This window comes from Diadema setosum, chromosome 1 (genome assembly GCF_964275005.1).
Source record: "Diadema setosum chromosome 1, eeDiaSeto1, whole genome shotgun sequence".
Classification (NCBI taxonomy): Eukaryota; Metazoa; Echinodermata; class Echinoidea; order Diadematoida; family Diadematidae; genus Diadema; species Diadema setosum.
Genome location: NC_092685.1, coordinates 15,243,045 through 15,260,970, shown reverse-complemented (window position 1 = coordinate 15,260,970; position 17,926 = coordinate 15,243,045). Strand labels below are relative to the sequence as shown.

The 17,926-nt window shown below is 36.6% G+C and overlaps 1 protein-coding gene across 1 annotated transcript in view; it reads right to left on the bottom strand.

Annotated features, from left to right (window-relative positions):
• Positions 1-4,058: 4,058 nt before the first annotated feature.
• The window catches only part of LOC140237244 (uncharacterized), a 60,132-nt gene continuing 46,264 nt past the window's right edge, over positions 4,059-17,926 (bottom strand). The window contains exons 6-11 of the mRNA XM_072317191.1: positions 10,307-10,452; positions 8,994-9,097; positions 7,856-8,036; positions 6,907-7,264; positions 5,982-6,207; positions 4,059-4,377 (exon numbers count right to left, since the gene is read on the bottom strand). Of these exons, the coding sequence (XP_072173292.1) occupies positions 4,059-4,377; positions 5,982-6,207; positions 6,907-7,264; positions 7,856-8,036; positions 8,994-9,097; positions 10,307-10,452 (1,334 nt within the window). The remainder of the gene's footprint in view (positions 4,378-5,981; positions 6,208-6,906; positions 7,265-7,855; positions 8,037-8,993; positions 9,098-10,306; positions 10,453-17,926) is intronic.

Here is a 17,926-nt window from a genome sequence, read left to right as displayed (position 1 = left end):
CATGCATAAGTTACTCCACTGTTTTAGCGGAACTCTTCACTAAGGACATGCTGTTTACTTTAAACTGATCAAAAATGCAACGGGTGCTTGGTCATCCAAGTAACGTGTTTTACATAACACTGCAGAGGACAAGTTTAGGTGCACGTCTTTGCCTGTTACGATTATATAAAAGTCTCCGGAAGTGCGTTTATGTCAGTCACATCACACTCCTTAGATCTGACCTTTGTTTATATTATACACAGCACGTTTTACCGCAATTAGCCCAAACAATATTACAATAAAAAAATATATATATGGTAATACCATGGAATTACATAACAAGATGTAGTGCTTAAAGGTAAAATAAACTTCAGTTTAGAGATAATTCCGAATTTCAGTAATTCCAAATATACTGTATTAACCAATATTTCCAAACTATTATGATAATGAAATATATTCATGTCATCAGCAAATAAAATGAATATGAATATAGATATGTCATTTACATATATATATATATATATATATATATATATATATATATATATAAAGAGAATAGGTCGTTAGATTGAGCCTTGAGGAACTCCGCAACTAATTGGGAGAAAACACGATTCTTTGCCATTTAATGATACATAATATTGTTTCCTATTTGAAAGGTAATCTTGAAACCATGACAGCGCATTACCTCGTATACCATATGAACGGAGTTTAGAAATCAAAATCGCATGGTTTATCGTATCAAAGGCCTTGCTCAGATCCAAAAAGATACCAATTACATGTTCCTTATTCGACATAGCATTTGAAATTTTATCATAAATTTGCAATAAAGATAAATCGGTAGAATGATTTTTCCTAAAACCATATTGATTCAAATCCAATACATTATGTGTTTTCAAGTAATTATATAATCTTTTGTAAATTATTTTCTCAAGTATTTTGGATAAACTGGAGAGTATAGATATTGGACGGTAATTACTTATATCATATCGATCATCTTTCTTATGAATTGGAATAACTTTTGTATTTGTATATTTAAGGTCCAATTCTCTTGTTGCAATAAGAAAATGTCAGAGTTTAAAGACAAAAACCCGTAAAATCTTAGAGCTCAGGGAAAAAAAGGAAATGCTACAGAAGTCAGCTTTCTTGGCAATTAATAATATTGACCCCTGCTCTTCACAGCGCCTTCAACTAACCGAGTTATGATGCCCACACAATAAACACAGCGTCTAAAATAGAGCAAAGTCATCAAATTGAAGAAACGGTGGCTACCACAACACAGCACTGATGTAAATCGGCCACATTGTTTTCAGAGAGACATATAGAGTTAACAGCAATCGATATTTCAGTTGGCCATTGGATGTTTCTTTTTTTCCATTTGTTGTACGCACCCGTCATCGAATTCTATCTGGAGGAATGAAGATGCAATCAAATTATTGTCTCTTGCACCGATCTGACATTTATGTGTGAAGCAATCGACAAAACCATAATCATTGTTACAAAACGCGGTCATGATAACAATTAAAGAAAAAAAAAATAGAATAACACAACGGCAAGGTATACAGGCGAGTTTGCAGTAAGTAACGAGCACACGATAGAGAATTTGACCATTTATCTTTTCTCGCTCCCTCTCCTTCTCTCTCTCTCTCTCTCTCGTTAAATGTATAGGAAACTCTATCTACCCAACACGCAAATTACGCACGCCCTCCGAGAGCAGCATCACGCAAATTACGCATGCCCTCCGAGAGCAGCATCACGCAAATTACGCATGCCCTCCGAGAGCAGCATCAAAGTAAAATTATCACGAACAATACCTGTAACCAGGGAAACTATTCTCCTGTCGTTGAACCTAAGCATTGTAGGACTAACTGCTTTATTCATTATGTCTGTCTACAGCATCACAGCTATGGCGGCCAGACCCCTGACAATCACTGTCGCTACATCAATGGTCTAATTACGGCCGTTTGGTCTACCTGTAATTGAAAAAAAAAATCGTTTGTCATCATTTTGACTTTGTCCAATCAGTCTCTTGTTCAGGTGTCCTCGGTTAAAGTCATCAAGTCTTTTTTTCACGTCTCATCTTTATACTAACACTTTATAAGCTTGTTATCATAATATCTGTTGTTGCGTGTTTTCTTTTTTACATTATTATCCCAAGAATGCTTTATTCGAAGACACATTTAAAACTTGCACTTTGTAGGTAGCAAGACAAAAAAAACAAACAAAACATAACGGGAAAAGGACATTGTTAGAATAAGAGTATGGAAATAGGAATTGTACAGCATCACAGCTATGGCGGCCAGACCCCTGACGATCACTGTCGCTACATCAATGGTCTAATTACGGCCGTTTGGTCTACCTGTAATTGAAAAAAAAAAATCGTTTGTCATCGTTTTGACTTTGTCCAATCAGTCTATTGTTCAGGTGTCCTCGGTTAAAGTCACCAAGTCTTTTTCACGTCTCATCTTTATACTAACACTTTATAAGCTTGTTATCATAATATCTGTTGTTGCGTGTTTTTTTTTAACATTATTATCCCAAGAATGCTTTATTCGAAGACACATTTAAAACTTGCACTTTGTAGGTAGCAAGACAAAAAAAAAAAAAAAACCAAAACATAACGGGAAAAGGGCATTGTTAGAATAAGAGTATGGAAATAGGAATTGTACAGCATCACAGCTATGGCGGCCAGACCCCTGACAATCACTGTCGCTACATCAATGGTCTAATTACGGCCGTTTGGTCTACCTGTAATTGAAAAAAAAATCGTTTGTCATCATTTTGACTTTGTCCAATCAGTCTATTGTTCAGGTGTCCTCGGTTAAAGTCATCAAGTCTTTTTCACGTCTCATCTTTATACTAACACTTTATAAGCTTGTTATCATAATATCTGTTGTTGCGTGTGTGTTTTTTTAACATTATTATCCCAAGAGTGCTTTATTCGAAGACACATTTAAAACTTGCACTTTGTAGGTAGCAAGACAAAAAACAAAACATAACGGGAAAAGGACATTGTTAGAATAAGAGTATGGAAATAGGAATTGCCTGCGTATACATTCTTGTTCACTTATTTACAGAAACAAACAAAAACAAAATTATAACAAAACCACAACAGCTAGGGTGTTGCTGCTTCGCATCGTCACCACTATGTCTAATTACTTTTGTCTATTCAATACTCCTTTGCAATCTTTCATCTTTCTGTAACAACATATTCTACCACCATTCCCTGGTTCATTTCTACTCGAGTCGGCCAGGCAATCAGCCAGTATTATTATTGTTATTATTATTATTTTTTTTTTTGGGGGGGGGGGGGAGGGGGAAGTTTTCTGAATTCGCTTGACCTAGTATACATCTGCTGTAAGGTGTCCACTGTGTGCTATACCACTAACTGGAAAGTGTGTACGAATGTTTAGTTTTCAAGAACATTTACCCCGCTCTTTAGCAATTAAATACAGGTGTTTTTTTATGGTGATTGGGTTACTACTTCTTTCAGTTTCCTGCCCGTAGCCCAATTGTTTGTTTCCTTTATTTAACCTTTTAGTCATTTCTCCGATAGATGGATAGACAAAAGTTTATGATCTAGCCCCTTATAATTTGCTCATGTGTAATTTTTGTCATACGCACACCACAGCCAAACTGAGTTACCAAAAATGTTTCGAGAATAATGAAGGCCCATCAGACCCAGGCAAATTATTCGCGTCAAATTATTAAGTGTATTTCAAACGGAACTGGGATTGCCAAATATAGACGTCCAAAAGATATATGGCGTTGTTGGTTAGCAAATCCGACTTTACAAATGATTTTAAAAACAAATACAGTTGTTTGAGAAAGTGAAATACTTCAAATTATGCCTTAGAGCAGACGGTTATCAAGTCACAAGTCAATACAGGTTGACAATTAGTAAACAAAACAAGCAGTATTTGCTTATCAGAAAGTACACAACATATAAAAGCTAATATTCGTTACGATGCATTGGTTAGCTTCATTACACGTATTCCATGTCGCCTCAAGCGACATTCTGCTCTGGTGGCGTAATGAAAAAAATTCTTCAACTTTTAGAAACGTTGAGGAACATTGCGCGTTTATGTAGTTTGTCCCTGTTGCAGGTATCCGATCAGCATGTACAGATAGGCGCTGCAGATGACGAGAAATTGGAACAGACCAAAGATTTTGTCCAGCACGAGAGCAGCTTCTCTCCACATCATCGCATTTCGCTCCTTCACTGTGAGGTCTTCATTGAATGGCAGAGATCCGCTGTCGAGCTTTGGGCTCCTCTGGTTAATACCGCCCGCTCCACTTGAGTCCGACGTTGTGACGACCTTGCCTTTCACTGCGCCAGGACTGGATGGCTGTTTTTCTGCCCGGTCACTTAAGTTCGCGTTCTGCTTGATATCCCTCGATCTTAATGGACAAAAAAAAAAAACAACAACAAGAAAATACCTCAGGTGAACGATGTCAATATGTTTATGGACACCCGGCTATTTAGCACGGTTATGAACCTGACCAACTCATGATTACAAGTTATCCTAAAGGCGAATTTTAATGGTGGATGCATTCAAATGGGATTGAAATTAGACGGCACCTTTAACCCGCAAGCAGTTCGTAACGTGGTGAACAATAACCAAATCGTTTCGTTTATTCATTTCGCCTGTAATAGTTTCTTTCTAATAATTTGTGAAATGATATGTAAAATGTGTGTATGTGTTCCCTCATCGTTGCGTCCCTATCAAATCCTTCTCATTCATTTTGTTCTTAATCTAAAGGCATATTGAAATCAGTGTCATTCACAGTCCTTAATCCTTTACCGGGAAATGTTATACTTTCGCTAAACAGCTGGATGCCCGCTTGTGACTCTTTGTGTTGACTCATCAAAGTCAATCATTGACAGGATAGGCTCTTTGTTTAAAAGTGTAGACCACATCAAAATATCCATGTTGTGCATAACGCAAATGCACACATACAACATATTTTCTAATACCACAGTGTCTTGTCTGGCCATTGATATTTTATGCTACTATTTTTGGTAATCTTATCTCTTTTTTTTTATCAAATAGGAATTGCTGTGTTCTAGGGGAAATGGCGTAACACCTCTGTCACTACTGACAGCGAACTGTTCCTTTTGATTAAATTGATATAGATTATTGATTATCCAGGCGAAGTGTAACGTCAAACTTCTTCTGAATCAGAAAACTGGATCCGAACTTACGTCATGCGACGTTTCGCTGATTAATAAACAGATTCTTCTGGCGTCCTGCTAGTGGAAGAATGGTCCTGATACGTGTGAACTTCCTACACAGCTTCACACATACAAGAACCACTCTTCCACTGGAGGGACGCCAGAAGAAGCTGACTGACTTAATCGGAGATATGTCTCATGACGTAAAGTTCAGATACATTTTTCAAGATCATAAAAATGTTGACGTTTCGTTCGATGTTGAAAACATGTACATGTGCCTTTAAGTGGATAACTGCACGCGCTTCAGGCAAAGAAAGGAAATGGTTGAAATCATAGAATTGGCCTAATAAATTTTGTATGTAATAGCCTCTAACAGTATAAATGTGTGTGAAGCTATACAAAGTACGTTGCAATATTATGCTGTGCAAGCTTCAATTTTAGCTCTGCATTACCATGGGAATGGGGCATACCATTCAAGAGCAGAGTAGTAAAGTAATTACTCGTTATGGTTGATACCATGCGACTAGGGCTTGGCCGCTAATGAACATAAACTTAATCATACAAATTCTGTATAGCATAGCTTCCAACAGCATAACCGGCGTATGTGTGTGCAGCTACAAAGTACCTTGCAATATGGCATAAGAATTCACATGCAGTGCAAACTTCAATTTTAGCTTTGTATTACCATGAGCATGGGGCGTGCCATTTAAGGGCAGAGCTGTAAAGTAATTACTCGTTATGGTTGATACCATGCGGCTAAAGGCTTGGCCGGTCATCTGTTCACCCACCGCGCGTTGCACGGCGGCGTGGACTTTTGAGCGTGACTCACATGGAATTGATGAACGTGACCTTGGGAGACTCTGACATCATTGCCTTGATGGCAGCCTGTAGTCGCACCCGGCCAAAGATGGAGCTGCACCAGGCGCAGCGGCTGATGATGAAGCAGGCCCAGCCCGGCAACGCGGTGTCGCCACCCCGGTGGTAGACGCGCAGAACGACGACGGAAAATATGACGGAGGCGCACCCGAGTGCGATCATGATGAAGAAAAACGTAACTGGATGGGTTGAAGAAGAAGAAGAAGGGAAAGTCGTTCGCAGGAGAAGAAGTTGACGTTTGTTTTATTCGGTAACAGGTGCAGTATGACGGGTGTTAGATGTATTACCACGGCAGCAAAATGATACAACTGGACCATTACAGAAAGAAGACAAAATACGGAACAGATGAAAGTGCACATACTCTTACGGGCTGGGGGGGGGGGGTAGACTGGCCAGTCTTTAACTGGTTTTATTAATGATTATTGCTTGCCAATTTGTACGGTGTTTCTTTGATGAATCACATGATTACATATATATCTTAAACCAATTCAGCAGCAGCAACAACAACAACTACGAAGTGAATTAATTTGATATCAAAATGCAAGCTACTATTTTCAATGCTATATCACTATCTCAAAAAGATATGAAGTTACTTGGATTTTGAAACTTCTACTAATAGACTATGCACTGGCACTTGATACACATACACACTCACACACTTGCACACGCACATAATAGTATTGGGCCATTATGAAGTAACTCATTTTATTTGAATCATAATATCACAAATGTCATGCAGCAAAGCTTCATAAGAAAGACAACGTTGTGCACATAACGAGAGGTACGTCTAATGTATTATCATTTTGACCAACAGGCAGGCTTGTCACGACAGAAGTGTGGTGATAGGCAACCATCAAATGGGGGCGCCCTTTTCATACCTATGATTGAGCTGCTATCCCCGATGGGTGGCATGTTATCCGCCACGAGCTGCTGGAAGAGGATCAGGGCGAGCAGGTTGCTTACGGCTAGTGTCATCTTTTCCCCGGACGCTGGGTGCAGCCAAGAGACCAATGCCATCAACAGTGTGAGGAGAACAGAGGGCAGAATGATAGTTTCGCGAAAAAACGCCGACTCTCGCTGAAGCTTCAGAGTGTAGATGACCTTGGAGTAAGGGTATTGGCAGCATAGATACTTGTAGCTCTCGTTGGTGGCTTGGAACGTTTCAGGATACCAGATTCCGTTACGATTATAGATGTTCTGATTTGCATCAGCTCCGTCCGGAAAGCGCAACACCATCTACAAAAGTAGCAATCATCATCAATAACATGATCGTAATTAAGGATAATGATATACTCGCAAATGATAATATCGTACAGATTTGGCATCACACAGTCCTTGCATCTTTGCAATTCACATAGATGAGATGGGCAAGTAATGACTTTAAATTTGTAGTTAAACTCAAAACTTTGTCTACTTTTTACGAGTTTGGAGTACATCCATCACAAACTTGACGGTACAATTAATGTGTATGCAACGTGAGATTAAAATTGACAATGAAGATAAATGTAGACGACTTTTTCAACATGACAATGGTTGTGTTTCTACTCGACTAAAACTCAACAGTAACATCATACACACTATCAGATTCGCTAACACAAATTCACAAAATATCAACAAGGAATTTGTCGGATGAGGTTGCAGTTTCACCGAAGAATGATAGCTGCCCAATATTTGGTTTCTTCATGATGGACATGCAGTATGAAGCTGGTTCTGTTGTGAGAACTTGTGAGAACAATAAAAGTTGTTCAGTTGCAGAAAATCAATGCATTTTGCGTGCATCCATGATTGTGTATGTTGGTTATTACAAATCAAACAGTAAGGGCCTACCGAGCTTTCGTCCAGTGACCAGGGCAAAAAGGTCAGGCGACATTCCTGGACGTCAAACGGAAAGAAGCGGACATCCACCTTGCACGTAGTGGTGAAAATGGCGGGAAAATACCAGTCAATGTTGCCGTCATTGTTCACGATAATGTAGGTCTCGGGGAAGCTGATGAAATTGCGATCGACACTGCTTGGGTGAAAAGAACAATGTTGCACAAAATGCTATCGTTTATTTCCTAATACTCCTCTCTAGAAGTATGAGTAGCGGTTTACAATCAAAAGACAAGATGTTGGAATAATAGAAAGTGACATGCATTCAATTGTGTGCATTACGACATGCACATTTTAATCCCATTACCATTTATGAGAATATGTAAGCATTTTTAATTCATCATTACCAATTCTGATTACAGAATAAAGATACAAGGAATTTGCCGAAATTAAGAAATATGCCAGTGACCTTTGTATTAAACAGACGTAGGCCTACCATGTAAATATTAGTCTTTTTAAATAAAACTGGGGTTTTTTGTTTTATGTAATGTTCACTCTAAAAACACAAATGTTGAATTAGCATTTAAAAGGGCCGAGGAGTGACAACATTTTGAAAGTGTTGGTTTTCCTGCTAGATTCAACATATAAAATGCTATTTTAAAAGTTGGATGCAACACTTCAAAAAATGCTGTCACTCCTCGGCCCTTTTAAATGTTGATTCAACATTTGCGTTTTTAGAGTGTTGTAAAAAATTAACATATATTATTTATTAGTGGAAAATTGAGCAAAGCAAATGGGATTCCATCGGGATTCCCAAATAAGAATCCCAATGGAATCCCATTTTCTTTGCTCAATTTTTTTTTTTTTTTTTTACTAATAAATAATATTCACTTCTGGTCTGTTTTTCTGTTTATGTTTGTTATAAGAAATGTTCAGATTTAATGCAAAAATGATGAAATGAAACAAATAATCACTTTACAAGATGTTATCTTTCTTTATCGAAAATATCGAGTGAGGTATGTCACGTTTGACGTGTTTTAAAGTTTTACTTTTTATCTTCATAGCTTCGCACGATGTTTAAATTTCACATTTTCTCGTGACTTACCATGATTTCTTGGAGAAAAGTAAAATTCAGTTGATTTTAGTTGCTTACCTCTCCTCGAGAACGACGTCTGGTATCCACACGTCTTCAGGTTTCAGGAGGACTGTGCCGTTGAACTCTTTCGCATCCCATTGAAGGTATTCATCTTTCCAACTCTGTGGAGGTTAGAGGATATTATGAGTGGCAAGTTTGTTGTTTAGTGGTGTACAAGTGTGCAGGCAATTCAACAACGACGACGACAACAACAAAAACAACAACAACAACAACTCTCTCTCTCTTTCTCTTTCTTCCCCCCCCCCCCCTCTCGTATATTATATAATCATGACATTATCGTTTACATTAACACATAAACACCCACACATTGAGATATATCTGTATGTGATGTATATATAAATAAATATATATATAAATGTATATATATATATATATATATATATATATATATATATATATTATGTGTCCGATCAGCTTTCTTGAGGTCAACGGGCACACGCAGCTAAAGGTTTTGTAGGATTTTAGCTTTAGAGTTGAAATTAACTCCAGAAAGGCAATTTTATCATTTGCTATTCATTTGCATTAAAGATACCGGCTCTTGCTCTTTTAAGATTGATTATGTCTGACATATTTGAAACAAAACTTAATTAGAAAATGACGAAAACATAAGTAATTGTCATTTAAAGCAAAGGAATGGAACAAAATTATGTAAGGTGTACAAGTTTTGTAGGTTGTAAAGATTGCAGTTTTTTAAGTGCTCACATCTTTATAAATTGATTATTGCTTTTCCATGAGGTTTCTCAAAATAAAAGATTTAAACTGAAAATTTACCATTCGGGAAAATCCTAAAAGGGTGATCACTTGATTTGTCTCGTCCTAGTTTCAGAATGTGTAGTACGCATTTGTTGAAGACGAGTAGATGAGTCCCAGGGTGTAGAAAATAATGAAAACGTATGTAAAAAGAAAGAAATAGGATGAGGTTAAACTGAAATCCTCGTCAGCTGGGTTACATTTGGTTACAACATTGAGAACAAAATGTTATCTTCATTAAGTCTTCATTTAATCCTTGTATAGGCTGCCAACGGTAATGGCCTTCACTTGAAATTCATTCCAAGCGCCACAATTTCCTAGCCGTAAATGGCGCTTGATATCAGATGATATCCATCATAATATAAAATTATCATCTTTCAGCGGAATACAAGTCATGCATATCATTCGGCATGACGAATGCGACAATCATTTATAACCCAGTAAATTGACAAAGTACTGATAAATCAACTCGGGAATTTCCATGGCTTAACTTATAAAGTGGAATACCAGTTTTGATATGAAGTGGGTATGTTTTAAATAGACAACAACGTGATACATACAAACGCGATGAGTTCACTCAGCAGCACCCTAATGTAGACTGTCACAGTAGTTGACGAATCCCGCACCGGCCGTGCTGAGCGAGGTCCGTAGTTCGCCACAAGCCTTTCTGCTACCACCTTCTCTGCAGAAAAGGCATTACTTAAACCTTCGAAGCAGGAAGGAAGGAGAGGAAAATGCCAATGTTGAAAAAATGTAACGTTTTATTGTATTATTTATGTTTACTTTATAACAGAGGCTGCAAAACGAAGACGGATTCATAAAAGTTTCGTATGCTTTTTTCAATCTGATAGGAAATGATCTGTGGTTGGTATCCCTGTTTGTAATGGGGATTTATCACTATGGGAAATTTTTATGTTTAGAAAGGAACATTCAGCATTTACCTGAGAGATTACTCCATTTCGTGTCATTTTTGGGGTATTTCATGACAGATTTCATTTTTTTTTTCTTCAATTCAATCATAGTTTATTTCCAATCAACGAAAATCAAAACATAGTACAAAGTATACATGTCATGAAATGATATTGTTCAAACATTTGCAAAAGATTCATGTAGTATACGAGATAAATTATACAACAACATATATATATATATATGTATATATATATATATATATACAATAATTAGGAGGAACAATGCATATATACTTCGTGGGCGTGCAGAAAGTAAATTCGATTATGGAAAATAGTGATCCACTGAAAAGCAAAGCTTGTGGGGCGTGGATCGCTAGATAAATAATGAGTAAACAATATATTATTCAAAAATCTTTTTATAGCTATTGTATTTAATATAGATTTTTAAAGTCATTTGTAGTGATACACATGTAGTTATTTTGAGATACGCAGGTCGGGAAAAAATGAAAATGAAAATAAAGTATCAATGCTAATGCCTAGACACTGTTTATTGAACCGCGTGTACCGGGAAAATATGACAAGGAAAACACACTCGTACACACATTCAATTACCCACACACATATAAGACGCGAGACAGTACCGAGAAGAGAGAAGACGATAACAATATAAGTCTACGAAGAACAAAGACAGGAAAGGAAGAGGAGAGAAGAAAGAAGAGAGGTCTGCATACAGAACACGCCGAGTGCTGCGACATCAGGACAGGTGAAAGCTCGAGCATGAATTAAAGCAATTTTGATTATCTAGAATTATAAGTAGAGAGTAGGTATTTTCTGAATTTGGGGGAATCTTTTAAGCTATTATGTAGATTATTTCAAAGTCTGGGTCCGGTGTAAAGAAATGTATTTTGGGCATGTGCGGTTCTTATTAATGGCAGATGATATTCATCGGATCGTCGCGTGGGATAGTTAAGTGTACATGACTGTTTCGATGAAATGAGTCGTGAAATATTTTGGGTAAAAAATTACTGTTATAATTAAACATGAACTGACCAAGTTGAAACACATACAAATCTTTCATTTTTAATATTTTATGGTAAAAAAAACAAAGCATAATGTTCTCGGGTATGTAGGTTAAAAACAATTCTGAGCGCTTTGTTTTGCAAAAAAAAAAAAATAAAAGTTTATCAAGTAATATCTGATATGTATTACCCCAAGCAAGGATCCCGTAGTTTAAATAAGGTTGTATCAAGCTAGAATAAAGAGTTAATAATGCAGATGAAGGAAGATAATATCTTAATCTGTTCATTACACCAATGTTACGTGAAATAGTTTTACATATGTTATCAATATGGTTCCTCCATGAAAGCATGTTATCAACATAAACACCAAGAAATTTAAAGGAAGAAATTTCTTCTAGGGGAGTAGTATCAAATGTTATATTGCCTGGGAGGCTATCTAAAAAGTTACTAAAAAGCATAAATTTTCTTTTTTGAATGTTTAATGACCATTTATTTGCGTATATCCATTGTATGACCTTTTTCAATTCTTCGTTAACTGTTCTTGTTAAGATATTTGGGTCAGGGTGGGAAAAGAAAAGGTTACAGTCATCCTCGAATAATATGAATGATAGTTTCTCCGAGGATCTATGAAAATCATTGATATAAATAATGAATAACAATGGGCCTAGTAAGCTCCCTTGTGGAACACCACATGTAATTGTTTTATTTTGAGAGTCAAAGCCGTCGACATGTACAAATTGGGATCTATTTGATAGGTAACTCGTGAACCACTCCAAGGTCTTTCCACGTATGCCATAATGGGATAATTTGGCGAGGAGTATTCCACGGTTAATCGTGTCAAAGGCCTTGGAGAAGTCCAAGAAGATACCTATTGTGTGTGAAAATGTGTCGAGTGCGTGTGTGACTTTGTCGATGAGGGCGAGTAGTGCGTGTGTTGTGCTGTGATTTTCCCTGAATCCAAATTGAAAGTTTGAAAATATGTCGCAGGTTTTAAGAAAACGTACTGTCCTGATGTAAACTATTCTTTCGAGAATCTTAGAAATAGAAAATAATAAAGATGTGGGTGTATAGTTATTGACATCATCCTTCTCCCCTTTCTTATAAATAGGAATTACTTTCGCAATTTTCATGCTATTTGGCACATGGCCAGTTGTAAGCGATGAGTTGATAATGTGTAGTAAGGGATCCACTATTTGGGGAATTATGGTTTTTATCAAATGGTTGTCAATTCCGTCGTGGCCAGGACTTTTTCCTTCTTTCAAATTGGCAACAATCTTTGTTATTTCTTATTTATATGTAGAGTCAAAAAATATAGTTTTGGAGTTAGGAGTATCGCTAGAAGATTTACTAGAAAAAGGAATATTTTGAGAAAGATTTTTTCCAACTGAAGAGAAGAAGTCATTGAAAGTAGTCAGCCATGCCAGCGGGAGTGTTGCTGGAGGCATTGCCCCATCGAACTTCAGAAATATTAAATGAATTGTTAGGTGTATCATAGCATTTTTTAATGTTTTCATGTGTTTTTAATGTCATTTTTATATTTGCTTATCTGATTTACGTAAAAATTTTTCTTCTGCGTACGTAATAATTTAGTGAGTGTGTTTTTATATGAAACATTTTTCTTATTTTTTTCAGTGGGGTTACATCTGTATTTATAAAACAAATCATTTTTCTATTTTATAGATCGTAATATAGACTGGGTTATCCACGGGAGTCTTGGAATTTGCTTATATCAATTCTTTATGTTACGCAGGGGAATGTGGTTATCGATTTCGGAGGTAATAGTAGATGTGAAGTAGTCATAAGACAAGTTGACATCGGTAGTGTTGTATACAAAAACCATTCGATTTCTTTTAAGCTGTTTTGGAGACTTGCAAGATTATCTGCAGTAATCTTAAATCGCTTATAATAGTTATTTTGTTTAGTCAATTTAATTGAAACCTGGGCTAATATAGGATAATGGTCAGTGATGTCAGAGAGGAGGATACCAGACTCAGGAAGTGGAAGAACGTTACAAAAAATGTTGTCTATGAGGGTAGCCGATTGGCTAGCGACATGGGTAGGTTTGGAAATTAATGGTAAAAACGAAGCAGACATTAATGTTTCTATAAATTCTTGTGGGTTGTTTTGGGAGTTACATTTAATGAGATCAATATTAAAATCGCTATGTTATTATGTTCGTCGCAACGACAAGGAATGATAACGTTGAGAGCTAAGAAAGGCAAAGATAAATCGTCTATTGAGAATTACCGTCCGATTACTTTATTAAACGTTGATTACAAGATATGTTCGAAGGTGTTAGCGATGAGGTTAAAGAAGGTTTTACCTAATATCATCCATTCGGACAAGGTAGCCTTCATCAAACATAGGTATATAGGTGAAGCGGTTTGTACCGTTTCAGAGACACTCTTTTATTGTAGAATGAAAAAAATATTTGTGGTTTTATTGTTATCCTTGATTTAAAAAAAAAACAACTTTTGATTTCCTCAATCATCAATATTTATTTGAAGTGTTAAAATTCCTTAAATTTGGAGAACAATTTTGTAGATTTGTGTGTGTGTTTTATAATGGTATAGAAAGTTGTGTTTTGAATAATAAAAGGTGCAACTGGGTATTTTAGGATTGGGAAGGGCGTTCGCCAAGGTGATCCTTTGTCACCTTATATGTTCATTTTAGCCATAGAGACACTTGCATTCCATATTAGATCTAGCCCAGAAATTATGGGAAATTATGGGAAGTTAAGTGTACAGGAGGAAATAAAACTTTCTATGTATGCTGATGATATCACAGTTTTTTTAAACAAATAATCAGTGTTTTCCTAACCTTGCAAAGATTTTAGATGATTTTGCTATCTGTTCGTCTTTATCAATTAATTATGATAAGACAAAAGTGATGCGAATTGGTCGATCGGTGTTTACTACTGCACCTAAGACGGACATGCAACAATTTAGGAATGTAGAATTTCTCTCTCACTGTTTTAGGAATAGATATTTCGTATTCTTTTCACGACTGGAAGGCACAATTACAAAGAATTTTGATGAATAATAAATCACAACTGCATAGGTGGAGATTTAGAGATTTATTCCTTTACGGGAAAATTCAGATTGTTAAGACTTATGCTTTATCTCAGTTGTTATATATCGCAAGTATAGTTTCAGTGCCAGATTCTTTTATGCATGACGTGAATAAAGTTATTTATGAATTTATTTGGAAAGGCCCAGATAGAATAAGGCGCGATGTTTTAGTACAAGATTATGAGGAGGGAGGTTTGAAAATGTGCTGTTTAAAGTCAATGATGCAAACTCAAAAAATAAAATGGTTGCAGAGGTTATTTGGGTCATGTTCAAAAGGGTGGAAATCCATTTGTTTGAATTTGTTAGCATCTGTAGGGGGAGAATTTTCGTTCTTCTGCAACTTTGATGTTTCAAAATTGAAGATTAATGTTTCACGGTGATTTTTAGAGGTATTAGAAACGTGGTCCCTTCTCAGAACAGAGAATTAAGCATACCCAATCATATAATCTGGAATAATAAATACATTTTGCTTCATGGGAAGTGTATGTTTAATACACATATCGTAGAGAAAGGTTTTTTGAAGGTAACTGATATGTTAGATAAATACGGCCGACCTCTGCGTTGGAAGGATTGTAAGGGTAAAGGTTTGAAGTTTACTCAGTATTTCACTCTTCTTGATTGCTTCAAGAAGATGTCAAGTGAATAGAAGCTTTTGGTTGTTTTTTTTTCTTCGTCAAGATTATCACCCCTCTATTAAACCCCTGAGTATTATTCCTTTAATTTGGATTAAGGGTAGATGGTTGGAATTACATAACGTAACAACAAAGCATTTATACAATATGTGTCTGCATTTGAATAACCCTGGAAAATAGTGTTTTTGACCGTTTTGATGTTATGCATGACATTGGATTCGAAGATGTTCAATCTCTTTTCAAATTACCTGTCAGTTTGACAATTGATACAAAATGAAGAATAACGCAATATGAGAAACTGAATAATTTGATCCCCGTAAATTCGTGGCTTGTTCGAATAGGGAGAAAAGATGACTCAAGATGTTCCTTTCGTAAAAGTGAACCGGAGACAATAGAACATTTGTTTTTTGATTGCCGGAAGGTGTCAGTATTCTGGGAATCTTTGTTAAAAGAGGAAATGAGGAAAATTGATTCCTTGCAATTGTTTTCATGTCAAAAGGTGTTATATGGTGTTATACATCCGAGGAACGATTTTGTTTTTTCATACAATTTCATAATATTAGTAGGTAAGCAATTTATATTAAGTTGTAAGTATCAAAGTTTATTTCCTCAAAGGCAACATTTTGTGAAATATGTAAAAAAAAAAATATAGATTGATTGAAGAAGAAATAGCTAAAAGCAAAAATAAATTTGATTTGCATGGGGCTAAATGGAGGAAAATAGAACAAATTATATCTTTATAGAAAGTCAAATGCCTTTCTCCCTTTCTTCTTCCTTTCCCTTGCTCTGATGGTCCTTTCTTCCTCACTGCGGTTTATATTCTTTTTTCTAATTCCCTCCCTCCCTCTCTCCCTCTCTTTCTCTCTCTCTCTGTCTCTCTCTCGTCATGGCGTTCACTGCAGTTTATGTTTATGAAACAATTGTTCTGTCCTGCATTATCATCCCAAAGATTGCAGCGTCGAATACCACCGCCCCCCCCCCCCCCCCCCCCCCCCAGGCCGGGAGAAGGGACAGGAGATTTGGCATTTTCAGCCCAGGGCTGAGTGTATATGTTATCGTAGAAAGGAAGTTACGGAGGGTGCATAAATGAGCTAGGTGAATAGTACCTTTTGTCTAGGCTATTTTTTCTTCTTTTTTTTTCTTTTCCCTCGTTTTCTGTGTATACGATTTTAGAGTTCTTGGTGTTAACGTGTGTTAGAGAGTATAGTCCAAAAAAGGATAAGACGCCTGGTAATTTTACTATCATTGACTGCTATCAAATGTTTGTTTTGTGATGTCAAAAATGTATATGTCATATGATTTATGAAAAAGCACGATGTTTTTTATCTGATCAATAACATCCAGAAATACAAAAAAAAATATTAAAATCGCCCATCAAAAATGTATCTTTATTAATTAAGTATAATGGGATTTTGTACTAAATCCTGCAAAAAAAAAAAAAAAATAAAATGTCAAGATTCAAATTCGAACGAGGGGGTCTGTAAATTACGCCAATCACAATATTTTTTTTCCATGTGGATTTATCATTTCAATAAAAAGGGATTCGAGTACATCGCTCATAACACTAATCTCTTCATGTATGATATATTTAATTTTTTTCGAGATGTACAAACCAACTCCACCACCAACTCTCTTATTTCTATTTCTAAATACAAATTCGAATCTGGGTAAAAAAAAAAAGAATAAATGACTGATATGGGAGTTCAACCAAGTTTCTGTTAGCCCTATGATGGAGCAAGATTTTTGATCTGGGTTTTCTAAGAGTAAGCGCAACTTGTCAAAGTTTCTGTTGATACTGCGTATGTTAAAGTGAGCTAACAAAAATGTTGCATAGACTGTATTCGTAATACGATTTTTATACTGATTTTCAGTCTACGGTGCCGACCGCGGGAAACGTCACACTTTTCCGAGATCTGGACGAGGCCACTGACGCGTATCCCCGCGGGTACCCGCGGGTATACGCGTTCAGTGGACGAGTCCATCCGCCCGCACGGATAATCCATCCCCGGGAATTTGCGTCTCGATTGACGCGGGTTGGACGAGGGTGGACGAGGGTGGACGAGGGTATTCAAGGGCACATTCCCGTTAAGCTTTATTTTGACCGCTCAATCAAAATACATTTCATGGAGTTCCGACTTTGCCCATTTTCATCAAATTCCGATTTCAGGGGCTTCTTTTCGATTTAATCACACTCTGATGTCCACTGCCTTGATTGTTCGCTACTTTCTAAAGAAGTACACCTGCGGAAGTTGTGCACATGCGTTCATCACTCAAGTATCAATAATTATTAGAACATATCGACATCGGTTACGATCATCTCGCTATTCACGACTTTTAACGACCTGCACCACCAAAATTTCATTGCTGAAAATTCGGTGGCCCAATCGGGCTACAAAAAAAGTCGGATGTTTGCCTTTACTTTTGAAAATGAACAGCGGTAACAGTCGGCTCCGTAAGCCCCAAAAATGAATGTCGCATGTTTACTTTTGATTTTAGAAATGAATCACGGTGACATTTGACTCCGTATGATACTGGAATAAATACCGA